This window comes from Malurus melanocephalus, unplaced genomic scaffold (assembly GCF_030028575.1).
Source record: "Malurus melanocephalus ecotype Western Australia unplaced genomic scaffold, MMel_1.1 scaffold_358, whole genome shotgun sequence".
NCBI classification, from domain to species: Eukaryota; Metazoa; Chordata; class Aves; order Passeriformes; family Maluridae; genus Malurus; species Malurus melanocephalus.
This window is the reverse complement of record NW_026623590.1, coordinates 318544-333889: the sequence shown is the minus strand read 5'-3', so window position 1 is coordinate 333889 and position 15346 is coordinate 318544. Positions and strand designations below refer to the sequence as shown.

At 43.0% G+C, this 15346-nt stretch overlaps 1 protein-coding gene across 1 annotated transcript in view; it reads right to left on the bottom strand.

The window, feature by feature from the left end:
* Positions 1 to 15346, bottom strand: part of ADAM12 (ADAM metallopeptidase domain 12) — a 159803-nt gene that overhangs the window by 137269 nt on the left and 7188 nt on the right. Inside the window, exon 2 of the mRNA XM_057378427.1 lies at positions 9726 to 9859. Coding sequence (XP_057234410.1) covers positions 9726 to 9859 — 134 coding nt within the window. The remainder of the gene's footprint in view (positions 1 to 9725; positions 9860 to 15346) is intronic.

Here is a 15346-nt window from a genome sequence, read left to right as displayed (position 1 = left end):
TGATTCAGGAATCCCTCCAGACAGTGATGACTGGCTGGGAAGGGCTTGGCAGCTTCACCCCAAAAAGAACCATTTTTGTGCAGGGAATGCTCCTCAAAGGATGTGGTCAGCAGAGAGAGAAGGAACAAACAAGGAGATGAACCCTGCAAGGAACCACCCTGCAGGAGGAGAGGGGGAACAAGGTCACGCAGGAGGAGCAAAATAAAGCTGATCCTAAAGCAGGAGCCATGGCAAGTGCAGAGGAATGAGGGCAGGATGAGGAGAATTTCATTTCCTGAGCGTGACTCTGGCTTTAGAGGAAACAGCAGAGTCACATCCTGGAACATGGGAAAGGATGGAAGGGCAGGGACTGAGCTGGGGATGGAACAGAGCCTGACAAAGCTGGTGTGGGACAGGAGGGACAGGACCCTGGTGTGACACAGGAGGGACAGAACTGGTGTGACAGCCCATCCCAGCCTCCCCAAGCTCCCCCATGTCTGCCAGGCTCAAATCACAGCATTCAGCCCCAAAAAGGCTCCATTTCACATCAGAACCGTGTCCTTGAGGGAAGGCAGCCCAGCCCACCAGAGGGACACACAATTTCCACCAGACAGAAACTGAGCACAAAGTTGCTGCTGCAATATCAAAATGATAATTTTTACCTCATCTGCACAGGCTTTTTTGAAAGCAGCTGGCAGAGTTTTTTTGGCAGTCATTTGATTTCTAGAAAAATAGCAACACCCTGAAAGCSTTTTATTGTCAAGATATCCCTGCTGCATTTAAAAAAGCTTTATTATCAATCCTAATTATTTTTTTATCAGGCTTTAAACTGCGTATAACCTCTCTGACTTCTCATTACGGTGCTGAAAAATGAGAAATATTCCTATAGAAGAGACAAATCAACTGGGGCTCCAGTAAATCATATTGAAATAGAATTATAATCCAACAACAAAGACATCAGGCTTGTTAGCTGTAGGACTCAGTGGATTGACCGGCTAAATTCACTTCTTCACCCCTAAAATACACACTGAGAACAACTCAATTTCTGAAATAAGGARCTTCATCACAAAATATGTCAGCAGCTCATGGTTTCCCCTGCTCAGAGGACTCAGTCCTTGGAAAAAYCCCAAGTTTTTCTGCTGTTACAAGTCCAACCCAAAGGACTTTTGCAGGAGCTGCACACTTTKGGTACCAAGGACATTTAGGGGGACAGAGCCTGCTCGAGCCTGGAGTTCACTCTGACTCAGGGACTCACAATAGGAATTAGGAACAAGGGAGATTCTCCTTCTGCCTGTAAAAAAAACCCCAAAACTGATCACATGTTCAGAGCTGGAAAGYAAAGCATTCTTTTAATCCAGCACTGAAATTCATACCTTACACTCGCAAGATCTGCTGCAAGAGACGTGAAATAGCCAAGCACAAGCTAAATTAATTCAATATGAAAATGCCTCGGTACAAGCACTTCACAAACCCAGCACAAGGCAGGAACTTGGGTTTAGATTTTAATGCCACATTAAAGGGTCGATAGAATGAGCTGCAGCATTAAGATCAAAATATTTTTTCCCCCCATTTTATTGCAGCGAGCGTGATCTGTTTGTTCGTGAGGGTTTTTTTTTGGTTTTTTTTTTTTAAATTTCAGCGTAAAAAGTTTAAAAAAGTGAATTGCTTCAGCCCCCATGATCTCCTGGAGGATTGCTGGAGTGTCTCAGATGTGAGACACTACCTCATAGTTGTGGGTCACAACCAAAGCTYTGCAGAGCCCCTGGACATGGGGCTGGCAGGAGCTGGGGGGTACCAAGGCAGAGCTCCCTGCTGCTCTATCGGGATCTCTCCTGGCCAAATATGCCAGAATTCCTGCAGCAGCTGAGCTCAGGAACAGCAATTCCACCCTGTGGAAAGGGTGCAGAGCCCCAGTAGAGCAGGAGGTGTCTGTGGGTTCTCCTCACAGAAAGCTCTCCATTTTCTGTTTGTTCAAACACCCATCACATCCAGGAATACCTGAGAGAAACCCTCACACAAAAGTCCTAAAAACTGAAACGTTCTGTTTTCTGGGATGAATCCCAGTTGCTCAACACTTCCCAAAATGCCCAAATGACTCAGGCAGGAACTGAATCCTAAAGCATCTCACTGCAACCAGGGCACAAGGAGAGAATTCTCCCCACTCAGTCACCAGCACAGAGTTCCTATGGGTGGTCCCAGCTCCAGGAATTTCTCAGCACCAGAGCTGCTGTGTGAGCTCCTGCAAGAGCCTGGAACCAGGACCCACCAACATTTCTAAAAAATGTCATGAATTAAATTATCAGATGGATCAGTTGGTTAAATGAGGTTGGGTGGGAGAAAGGAAAAGCATTTTCTTCCTCTTGCATGGGGTGAGAAGAGTGACTTTGAGTTGCTGTGTGAGCTCCTAAAAGTGCCTGGAACCAGGACCCACCAACATTTCTAAAAAAAGTCATGAATTAAATTATCAGATGGATCAACTGGTTAAATGAGGTTGGGTGGAAGGAAGGGAAGGTGTTCTCCTCCTCTTAGATGAGTTGAGAGGGGTGGCTTTGAGCCGTTGTGTGAGCTCCTAAAAACGTTATTAATTAAATGATCAGTTGGTTAAACACGGTTGGGTGGGAGGAAGGGAAGGTGTTTTCCCCCTTTTGTATGGGGTGAGAGGGGTGGCTTTGAGCTGCTTTTGCTCACCCACACACAGAAGTTTTTGCTCACCCACACACAGAAGTTCCCCAGATGCCAGAGGAGGTGCCAGGCTCCCCTCCATGATTATGCCCATGCAAAACTTACACCAGTTCCAAATTAATAAAACAAACGAGTTACTAAATAACAGAGCATATTCGCACTAATTGCTCCTCGGAGTGGCCCTACAAGGCWGGGTACAGGAAAAAGCAAAAGAAATATCAGATTGTTTACCAGGCTATTAAATTAATGACTTCCAGGTTATTAATTAAAGGCTCAAGGAGAGGATCTCCCAGGGAAGGTTGTGGAGGATTAGAGCTGTTCCTCTGCCCATGCCAAGATGCATTCCCAGCTGATGACACAGCTCTGCCTCTTATAGCCCATGCTCATGAGTCATAAAAAATATGGAGAGCGCTATAAATCCTGCTTATGCCTCTCTCTCTCTCTCAAGATATGTAAAACAACCATGTCAAAGAGCCCTGAAAGCTGTCCTCTCAGCCTTCAAAGCCTTGCTGAAGCAGCGCTGTGTGATTCCCCTTAATGCAATTGTCTGGAAGTCTAAACTTGGGTAATTATTTCAAATGAAAAAGAGCAGCAGGAGGCTCGGTGGAAGGGAATATAAACAATTATCACTTGCACGAAGGCTATGCCAGTTATGAAATAAACTTGAATGGGTTTGCTCTGGAAAGCACTGAGCTCTAAATTAATTCTCTGACATGGGGAGATGCTCAGCTGCACATCAAACCCTGAGAGAGTCACACCAGAGAGGGGAAATGGGAACCAGCACAGAGATCTGCCCTGGGAGGGTGGGYAGAGAAGTGAAGATCCCTGGAAGTGTCCAAGGCCAGGCTGGAATTTGGGCTTGGAGCACCCTGGAATGGTGCAAGGTGTCCCTGCCCATGGAAAAGGGACTGGATGGGCTTTAAGGTCCCTTCCAACCCAAACCTTSCCAGGATTCTGCCAGAATGCTGATCCAGCCTCTCTACTGATGCCCCAGTGAGTTCCTAATGAAACTGAGACCAAAACTCTGGATAAAACACGGGGCTCTGACTGACTTTGGCCCTTCTGCCAGTTTTCAGTGCTGCAAGAACAAAATTAGGCTCAAGCAAGAAAGGCCCATCCCTGCTTGGCAGCTCCCAATGTGTTGTTGAACCTYCAGCGTTATTACAGCAGTTTTTTAACAAATTTGAAGTTATTTCCTGTTCCTGCCAATGCTATTTTGTCCCAATGGCAAAAAATCCCTATTTCAGCAGGTGTTGAATTAGAGTCTTCCAGTGAAGGCATGAAAAAAAAATGCAAAAAGGGTGAAAAGCATCAAGTGTAACAGCCAATATCCGTGATAAATCTGGAGAATCATAAAGATAACCAACAGCTGTCAGAGCTGATGATACTTCCAGAGACAGCATAGAATTTCACACTGAGATTCACACAATCAGCACCCAGAATTCCACACAAATAATCAGGATTCTGATGTTTGCTCCTGAGCACAATGCTTGGGAATGGGGCAGGCAGGAATGCAAAAGCTGCTCCTTCAGGAGATGCAGTGCATGCCAAGCAGAGAGAAATGGAAATCCTCTGCCACTTCACATGCACAACCTTCCCAGCTGTGACAAGTGTACACTTAAAAACCAGAAGAAATATGGTCTAAATATATATTTTATAGCTGGCTTTCATCTTTATCTTCACATTTCACTGCTGGAGTTTATATTCAAAGCATAACATAACACCAAGAAAGAAAAAAAAAAAAGAGTGTTGCTACAAGAAAAGGAGCTCTGCCTTCTCATCTTTCTTTCTTCCCTTTTCTTTAAAACCCTTCTTTAGGATTTCAATTTGCAACCCTGATTTATTCCAGCCCAGGCAAAGGAAGGAAGAGGACTCACAAGAGCTCAGAGTTTGGCCTTGAAAACTTGGCCTTGGCAAAGCAGCGCTGCAGTTCCCTGAATCCACTGCCCCCTCCCTCAAGGGGAGAAGAATTCCTGATTTATTTGGATTTACAAGGTCCTGGTGTTGCAGTCATAGCTGGGAATACCCTGCAGGTCTTGCCATCCTCTCTGCCCACTGTGAGCACCTTTCTTTCCCTCTGCTTGTCCCTCACCCCAACAGAATCCCAATCTTTTGGGGTTGGGGAGGCACAGAGCAGAAGGTCTCACTCTCTGCAGGGCAGGGGAGAGGTGGATTTTCTGACCTATTTTTGTATATTGAGGTCAGTGACAGCATTTTAAGGGTCACATGAAGCTCACAGCAGTCCAAGAGGATTAAGGGTCTGACACACTGACAGATTCATTGTGTGAATCCTTTATCACTGTTAATTGTTTTAAGGAAATCACACCGCAAACTTCACTCATTGATTTACAAATTCCCTAAATTTAACATCAAACTTCAAATTCACTGCATAGTTTGAAAGCAACCTGGGCTGGCAGCTCGCAAACCCAAAGCCAGTTCAAGCATTTCAGCACTTTCCAGCTTCTCAGTTGGTTTTTCAGGAGCCACACTCAGCTCCAGCTCCTCAAATACCTGCCCAGGTCCAGCTGCATTCCAATTTACCTCTATGAATGGCAGCTATATCCTGACTGGAGCACTAATATTAATTTAAAATTAATATATATTACATACACTATATAACACAATAAGAATATATAATTCTATATTATAAAATACATAGTTATATATGTTTATATATATATTAGATATGATATGTTATATAATAATTATAACATAATAATATACCATTTTATATTATAAAAATATAATTATGTATAAAATATTAATTTCATATTATTTAATGTTGCACTTGGACAGATCCAGAGATAAGAATTCCAAAAGAAGATCCATAAGCATCAAAATATGTAAAATATCCCGCAGTAAAGAATGCTACACCTGACTTGCTCATGGGCTTTTAGAAAATTCAGAGGATTAAATCTTTCAGAGCACTTGGTCCTGATCATCTGTGAGTCCTTGCAGGCACCAAGGAATGGTATCACAGCCAAGACTGGAGAACACCCCACACCTGAGTGGTAAACACTCTCTGTGTTTACCTGCAGAACTGATCACACCAAATCCTCACAAAACCCTTTCCATTTCCCAGGAATTTCCAAGGAATTTCCCAGGTATTTCCCAGTCTGGATGTAGCTCTGGGTACAACGCCAGCCCCACTAATGGCTGTGACACTGTGGGAGCACAAATGCCACCTCCAGCACTCCAGCTTTGCCATGCCCACTGTGATGACCTTTGAAGCACAGAAATGAAGCCAAAAACCCCTCGATGCCCAGCTGAAACATTTCCATTTTCCATTCATTGCTCTGGTCTCTCCACCAGGCAGGATGAGCTCTGAGCTCCGGAACAACACCGCTGATATTACCTGACCCCGAGCTCCTGTTCTGTAGGAATCTGGCACACACCAAGCCCTGGGTGTCCCTGACAGGGTGTGAGGAGAAAGGCAGCAGCCAAACAGATGGTCTTGTGAAAATCTTCCCTAAAAAGTGTTCTGTGTGCTAAAACATCACTTACCCAAACTCGTATCGAACTTGGCTTGATTTGCGAGCCTCCAGCCAAGTTTGGGAGAAAAATATTCGGCTGGAAATATGGAGGGGGGGTGGAAAGAGGCTTTTTGCTGCACTTAAATGATATAAAATGAAACTATTTCCTTCAAAGCTTAGGAAAATTGAAGAAAAATAGAGCCCAACCCTGGCGTGTGTAAAGCAAGCGCTGAGGTGGGGGGTGGAAACCAACAGAACGCAAAGTGCTGAGCAAATGAAAAAAGAGAAGTGGAAGGACAACTGGAGCTCGAGTGTATAATGAGCTATCAACACATGCTGCAGTGCACACAAAATGTGAGGGAAGGAGGAAATCACATCTGCAGGGAACGTGGGCAGCTATTGTTTGAAACACTGCACAACCCTTTGGGGTCCCGATCCCACCACCCCACGCCCACAAATGAAGCGTTTGGTCCTCCTGAGCAGCAACAACTGGACACTCAAAATAGCAGCTACTAATTCTAGCAGCCTGTTCAGGGGTAGTAACTGAATATTATAACAGTTAAATTTAAATAGGTACCATTAAAATATTCCCACTGAAAAGGATATACTTTCTCAATTTTAAAAGAAAAAAATATGCCAAGAGAAATATTAAGAACCCCTGACTAAACAAACAGCATCACACAGTTGTAAAAATATTCAGGTAGTTCCATAGTAGCATCCCTTAAATATCTATATTTTATTTCTTAAATGTTCTTCCCTATACAGGATGCTGACAGGACAAGGTGAAAAGGCCCCAAGCTGTGCTCAGGTTGGATATTGGGAATTTATTTTCCCTGAAAGAGTGGTTAAGCTTTGGGTCAGGCATCCCCAGGGCAGTGCTGGAGTCACCATCCCTGGATCTCTTAAAGAAATGACCAAAGATGCCATTTAGTGCTGTGGTTTAATTGATTTGGTGGCACCCAAAGGGTGGACTCGATGACCCTGGGGGTATTTTCCAGCTCAAAATATTCCATGATTCCATAAAAAGTGTTGGCATCAGCACAGGCAACTTTTAAATAAGAGAAAAGCAGCAGCATTTCTGAAATAAATTTCTTGGTACCATGAAATCCTGGCCTTGGTCCTGCAGAGCTTTGACTGAGTTGGGGAAGGTGAAGACAAAATAGATAACTTCCTCTCCAGAAAAAACCACTCAGTTTACACTCAGGGAACCCCAAATTCTTTCAATATCATTTAATGACATGTCTGAATTTAAAACTGGTTCTTGCCTCTCATTAATTTGAACTTTCTCAGGAAGCACCTAAATCATAAGAGATGTCCTTGAAAATGCACATTCCGAGTGTATTAAAGTAAAACCTGCTTAGAGCTAAGCAAATTTTCTATTTTTTTTCCTCAGTAAGTGGAATTTACTGAGCAGTTCTGTGAGTTTGTGCCATTAGACAGTGTGAATTAGCTCTGATTTTTTTGCTCCTGCTCTGCACAGTGTACACAGTCAGCCCTCAACCAGAAAGTCATTAGCTTAATAATCATTCCTGACAGATTCCAAGCGAGAGATTCCAACAGATACCGCCGGGGTAAATAAAAGGACAGCTTTATCTGCAAGATGGGAGAGAGAGCTGCACTAAATGATGAGTGTGCTTTCCCAGGGACTAATTGTTGAGCAGGAGTATTTACAGTTAAATGGTTGGGGAATGGGGCCGTCATTGCCAGGCAATTATCTRTACACAAATAACTTTAATACTTTGGCGTTTTTATGGCCACCCCATTATTTATTTCACCATTGCAATACCATTCCCCCGTTAGTACGTACTTCTTTAAACTTCACACACAATTAAAATAAAACAGAGGAACACTTGGAAACGAGTTGAAGAACAATAGATCCTATTTAGCCATCAAATACAGCAGTATTTAACTTGGGTGCTTTTGATCAATATTTATGTGACAAGCTATTCATTACTCCTCTCCTCCACCAGCAAAGCTGTTGTTCTTCCCACAGCCTGATGTGCACTTTTGTGTGTTTAATTTATAAGTTTCCATGGAAAAGAAGTATTCAAAGAGGAAAAAAAAAAKTGCTGATACAGCACGTGGATCTTTCTACCAAGCCACAAATCTTTTCTAGTGTTCATCTTAAACTGAGAGTAATTCTGGGAAACAAATTAACGATATAAATCACATTATCATTACTCACAGAAAGATACTCCGTTGTAACTCTCTCAGAGAGTTGCAGTGAGCAGCTAAAAGGCCTCTCTCTCTGTGGAGAATGCCTGTTTCTAATTAAATGATCTAAAAATAGAGTTGCACATAGATCCATCTGCGTTATCTCCCCGAGATAAGCCATTCTGCACCCACTCCCATATCCCTTTCATCACCACAGACACTCAGAACTGGGACTGGACCCTTCTTCCCTATTTAGGAAGGGACAGAGGAAAAGAAATAAAAATTTTAATCCAGACAAGCTTTTTGGAAAGTCAGAGCCCTTGTTTTGAAATATCTTTTGACACCTACTGGTGTCAATCAGCAGYGTGATCCAAAGTGTGTCCTGCAAGCAGTGGCAGCACTCAAGCAGGATTTTTCCATGGAACACTTTCCCAATCAGGAAGGAAAGCTGTTTCTAATTGGCTCTCTGGGCTTTTTTTAATTTAAAAGCTTTCCTTTTTTCCCCTCCTCATTCGGATAATTCAAAGAACAACACAAAAAGTGAGCTGGAATCAAACCAGACCTGAGTTGAGATGTTGGGTAGGAGATTCCTATTACATATTTGGTGATAATAAACAACAAACTGCTTTCATACTTCAAGAAAGAGACAGAAAACAGCCTTTTTTCCCTAAAAACAGCTTCCTGTATCATCCACAATGTTCAAGGGGAAAAAAGAGGGGAAGCTTATCAGGGCCTGTCGAGATGGAGAAAATCTCTGCTCAGAACCAGGGGCAGATTCTTCCCCAAAAGGAAAGCAGAGTGTGGAGAGAGAGGCATCCCTCACTCCCAGCCAGCACAGGGGATGGAATTTGGGGTCTCCCAYGGGATAAATAAGTCCAGATAATACCTCAGGTTGCAGCCAGCACAGTAACATTTACACCAGTCCTTAAAGTTCCCCTGTCAGATTGTATTTGTTCAAACAAACCTGTTTGGTGTGCTTGCCCTGCCTCAGTTTTGGGGCTGTTTTGCTGTTGCATGATGGGATTTCAAGCAATGAGATTATTTATTCTTTTATTATTATTGTTGTTATTGTTATTATTATTATTTCACTTTAAACTTTCATTTCTGCCATCAGAAATAATGCACCTCTGCATGAAAAGGCATTCATTCCAACCAAAAACCTTATCCGTTTCTTAAATTCAATAAGCAATAATTTTAGATAACTGGCAACAATAACACAAAAAAACCTCTCAAAGTCTGTGTGATGGAACTGCATTGAATTCCCCCTACAGYCTTTAAAGGGTTACACACCTCTGAACAAAATAATAGGCAAAATAGGCAAAAAACCCCAAAGATTAACCTTTGAATAAATAACAGGCCATAATAAAATAGGCAAAATGAAGACTAAACTGTGAATAAATATTAGGCAATAATAAAACAGGCAAAACGAAGACTAACCTTTGAATAAATGCCATTTGCTGGTCTCCACTGCTCTCCRTTCAGAAGGAAGGGAATTGTTATCTCATAATCTTTGGCCTGGTGCTTTGACATCTGCAGCCTCGAGGAATCTGCTCTGCTGCCCACATCCTCACCTAAGGACAGGGAAAAACACTTTGGGTTAGCTGGGAGGAGCATCTRAGCAGGTGAACCTTGTTATTTAAGGGAATTGGCAGCACATTTGGAAAGGAAATCATTCAGGAAGAGAATTAAACACGAAACCACCGTGGGCTCGTAATGTCAGCGACAAAACCTGCACAGGTTTGAGRGAAATCTCTGATTTCTCTCAGGGTTCAGGGGGAAAAGCTGGAGGTTGATTAGAGACAGAGAATGCACATAAGGAGCAGAGATACCAGGATGTCATCATTAAGGATTCACATTCTCATTAATGGGGAAAAAAAAGTTCTGGAAAAGAAAATAAACTCTCATTGAAATAACACTCTGCTCCCACACAGGCACAGGACTTCAATTCACAGCAGCAGGTCCAAAAGCTGTTTGCATGCAGTGTTTATCAAGGGTTTTCCTCTCCCTCAATACCCCAATGGCATCCTCAAGGCAGGGCCCTAAACCCAATATTATAAAACAATTGAGAATAAATCAAAGGGAAGACAGGGACGGCATCCAGGTGGGGTTTTGCCACACTCTCTGTGCTCAGCTGATGCTCTCTGAGGACCAAGAGTTGTATTCTGAGCAGAATGACCCCCATTTAGTCTCTGTTAGAACTGGTTTAAAAACACCTGTGCTGTCAGTATGGTTAAAGCAAAGTGAGCAGAAGAAAAGTCTGGTATTTTCCAAAATGCTTTGAAAATCACAACACTTCACCTAAAACACACTGAAAAATAAAGATGAAAAGGTGAAATAAATTGGAGAGAGGAAAGTTGTTTGTCATGCAGAGCTCTTACACCCTCTAATGCAGCCCAGGTGACACAGGGTCAGTCCTGAGAGATGATCCAAAGCTGATCCACCACTTGGTTCCCCCTGGGGAAGCTCATGAGACACCATTTATCAGCCTGGGAGGGTCCAGACAGACCCTCAGCCCCTTTATTCTCGTTATCAGGCAGGAAGCTCCCTGCTCAGAGCAGGAATTTATGAATCATATCTCAGCAAAATGAGACAAGTTTGGCTCCAGCCCTGCTCTCCTTTCTCRGGGCTCACTGGAGCAATCTCAACCACCCAAATTAAATGACTCAGGCCCTTCTGTTATTTTGTAGGATTTGCATTCTGAGTTTGCAGAACCTCGTGGAGGATCTTCATCCTCCCTTGGATGTTTTTTCTGTGTGGTTTCCACATGGCCTGACACCACAGAGCTGCCCTGGTGACATCAGGAAGAATCCAAGACTCTCTGATCCTCCTCCTCCTGCCTTTCCTGTCAATTCTGCAAAGGATGAACTTCACAGCATCACCCAAAACAGAGGGRAAAAGGGAGGGCTCAGCATTTGTGCACAGATGTGTTATTCCCTAAACAGACAGCCCAGTCTGAAAGTGCAGCAGCTATAAAAACACAATGGGAAAAGGGAAAAAAATCCACTGGAAGTGTGGTTCAATTCTGCCACTCCTGTTTCTGTTCCATCCCAACGAAGTGATGCTCGTGGTGCATAACAATGTTATTCCACAATGAGCAAATTTAATCTTCCACACGTGCTGCTTCTTTCTCTGCTGAAAACGCTCATTGTGCAGAAGTGTTGATAGTCTGGAGACAGCCATCAAGACAGGTTTATAGGCAGCAGTTATATCTTTATTGGAAAAGAYGATTTATTTGGGGGGAAACAAAGCAGACAAGCTCTAGGCTTTGCAAACTCTTCTGAAGCCACAGCGTTTATAAAACACGAGATCAATTTCTGTCGAGTTGCTTTCCTTGAGCCAGATCCTTGGCTGCTTATCTGRATGGTTTTATTTAAATTATTGGGTGTGATAAAAATCGCAGCTTCCTGCAGAAGGCAGAGGAAGCACTGCAGCCCAATTTTGGGCCTCATTCTGGAGAGAATTTGGGCACAGGCATCGTGCACTTGCTTAACTCCCAGCTGCCCTCAGTGAGATACAAACACAGCCCAGTGTCTTTTGTACATCAAATAATGGTTTTCTCACTGAATTTCATTGTATTTATGGACTAGGTAAATTTCTGTAAGACTACAAAATAAAGAAACTTATACAGGTGATAAATAAACTCTGATAAATGAACTCTATGCCAGTCTTTAAATAAAAAAATAAGCATGAGGAAGAGGTTAAATCCTTTAAACAGGTTGCTTCAGCCTGATTGCAAAGCTTCAAAGAACATGGGGTAGAAAATAAGGCATCTCAGCCATGGAGAGCAACCCACACTTGTCCATCAGAGTGGGACCCAAAGGTCACTGAGCAATGGGACASAGGCATGGGAGAGGAAGATCTGAAATCAGGAGGAGAAAAACCCACAAGAAATATAAGGAGAGAGTCAGGCCAAAGAAATAAAGCAGGAATAGTGCAGGAAATTTGAAAAAATGGGGCAAAGCCAGGTGGGTACAGAGGTGAGACAGCTCCTGACACCTTTGGAGAGCTGGGGTCACCACAGGATTGATCCCAGGGAGGATCCTTCACCCAGCCTGAACCAAACACATCCCCAGCTCTCTCCTGTTGGCTTTGGGATCCCAATTCCAGCAGCACCATCCCAGCTCTCACAGGGAGCATCCTGGGGTATGGAAGAAGAGCACATCGAGATGGGATCTTGATCCCATCACCCCAAACWCCTCCTGAGCCCCCAGAGCCACAGCTCCTGATGCACTCAGCCCTGCTGGTGCCTCCTCTGTGCCACTCTGCAGCTCCTTCCCCCATTTCCAGGAGGATTTCTTTGAAGCTGAACCATTAGGGTTGTTTGTGTTACATTAATAACGAGGCCTCTTCCCTACAGGGACTCTCAGCACTACAGCAATATAAATAGTGTAATAATTGAAATCAGAGAATGGAAATCTGTCAGGAGAGGAGGAGGAAATCAGGCCATCTGCAACAYCAGAAAGTTCTATTAGCCCCAGGTTTGCTATCTTCTGTGTCACACGCACCTCCTCACTCACCTCCTYATTTTCCATTTCACTGGAATCCTGTCCAGCTCGTCTCCCACTTTTTCACATGAAAAACCTCACAGTTGTGTCTGTCTGCTTTCTATTTYCAGCCTGCACTGAAGGTAAGGCTTTTGATCCACGAGCTGATGCAGCACTCTTTATTCTTTTTTCACCCCCAATAATATAAAAGCTACTTTGTACAAATAGCGTGGGGAGTTGATGTTACCTGTCAGGGACTTTTGTGTGGCTTAAATATTTTTTATCTGCCGTGTACTTGTACAACTTCTCTGCCTCGTACAAGGACTTGCTGGCAAAGAAGTTAAGGATGGTTTTCATCGTTTTTTTGCTTTGTGTTTCAGTTCCTCCAAGCTGAAATAAACCCCAACAATGCGATGTGATAGCCTCACTTGGCGGCCGAGATTTTTTTTTCCCCTCCTGAAAAAGCCCAGACTCTCTCCAGATTTGCATTTACTGAAAATTAATGAGTTTTTACTGAGACAAGGCAATTTATTTGTCCTCATGATAAACAAAGAGGTGAACGCTCCCAGTGCTGAGCAGCTCTGGCTGCAATGGGATGAAGTGGAAGGACAATAAATGATGGACAATAAATGAAGGACAATAAAAGACTGATGGAAAAGTCAGCTGGATGCTGAGCTCCCTTCCCTTGGTGGACAGACATGCTCTGGTCCCACACAAAATAACAAACACAGATCAGAGAATCCCAGGATGGTTTGGGWTCAGAAGGACCTTAAATCCCRTCCCATCCCACCCCTGCCMTGGTGAAAACACCTCCCACTSTCCCAGGCTGCTCCAAACCCCATCCAACCTGGCCTACAACCTCCCTAATATAAATTGATAATAATTATAATAATTTATTACATATAATAGTATTAATTATATTATGWATAATTAATAAATGAACTATAATTAAAAATAAAATTAAAATTATATCTGACACTAAACGTGAAAATGCTTCAAAATAAGCCAGTACAAGATTTCCAGTTAAACAAAGAAAATCCTGTGACTTGCAYGGGGGTCAAAGAAGCAACAGCTTAAATTTTCCATCAACCACCAGCTGAGGACAGAGACACCTCTCAAAAGAAAGGACAAAAATCACTGATAAGATGCTTCCCATTATCCCACTGACAGCATTTGCAGAGCTTCACAAAAGGCAGCASAGTGCCAGCCTCTGCCCTCCTTTCTTTAAAAGCACAAAAGCCTGGGCAAGATTTGGCTGTGCATAAGTAAAACTCTTATCTCTCTCAGTAAAGTTTTTATTAGTTCAAAATCATGAATTATTTTCCCAGCTAACCTTTGCTCATCTAAGCAGCACATTGACTCTTCATATAAAACCCAGAAAAAAATAGTCCTTTCATGGCCTGCTTGGAAAATAAGTAATAAAAAAAAGGAAAAAGAAAAACTAAACACAAAGTTTTGCTTGTTTTCCCTCTTCTCCCAAATTCCCAAACCCAAGACCTCAGGCATTTAAGCACAAGTAACCCTTTGGAAAGCAACTAATTCCATGGATCTTCTTGAGCTTGAAGGAAAAGCTCCTCTTTTCCTCCACACTGCAGAATTACTGCTCACGTACAAAAACTTCCAAAACACGAAAAAGTCAGCAAAGGTCTTGGATGAGCCTGAGGAGAGGCAGCAGCATGATGACTCCACGCATTTCTGAATTTAATTTTCTGTTCTTTTGGCTTCTGATGGAAAAAGATGCTGTCTGCAGCTTGATGGGGCTGTAAAGATGAAGCTCTGCAGCATCACCACTGATCAGCTCCAGGATGAGGAACAGGGGTTGAGATTTCCTGATCCCCATTAACTGAACATCAAAAACACGGCTTTGAATATTTGGGGTTTATAATTCTCAGATCTACCTCCTGTCATCGCTGGCTCGTGCACAGTTATTCCTTCCCTAAATCGAATTTTGCTGATGGAGTAATCAGTGTTAGGGAACAGCCCTCTCACCCAAAATCTCACAAACTCCCTGGGATATGCCATGTGTTCACCATTTCCATGTGAAGSAGAGGCAAAACTGGAATTTGAAGGTGACTCGCTGTTCTCCTCTCTGCTGTCACCACTCCACCAGCTGAACAAACCAATGACACAGAGAAAGACAAAAAATAGAGAAGGGGGGGCAAAAAAAATAAAAAAAAAAGTTCCTGGTGGAACATACCCCCTAAGCAGTTGGATCATCTTAATCTTCAAGCTTCTGTAATACAACTGTTGGAAGGCTCCAAGTCTGTGCACAATAAAGTGCTTTATTCAGGGAACCATAGGACTCCATCAGTCATTCAAGCACATGTTTGGCAYGGATTGAAAGTGAAAAGCATAGCTAAGGCAAATATTTCAAAACTGAACTTGTCTTTCTAACACACATGGTTTATATATTGGTGTAATATCTATATAACTTTTCAGTTCTCATCGAGAGTAATGTCGTGGCTGGAGTACAAAATGATGTCTCTGCACCGGGCGTTTCTGGGCAGATAACACATGCCAAAAAGGCATTTGCTAGAAAATTAAAAGGGAGATATCACAGTTGACAGGTCCCCC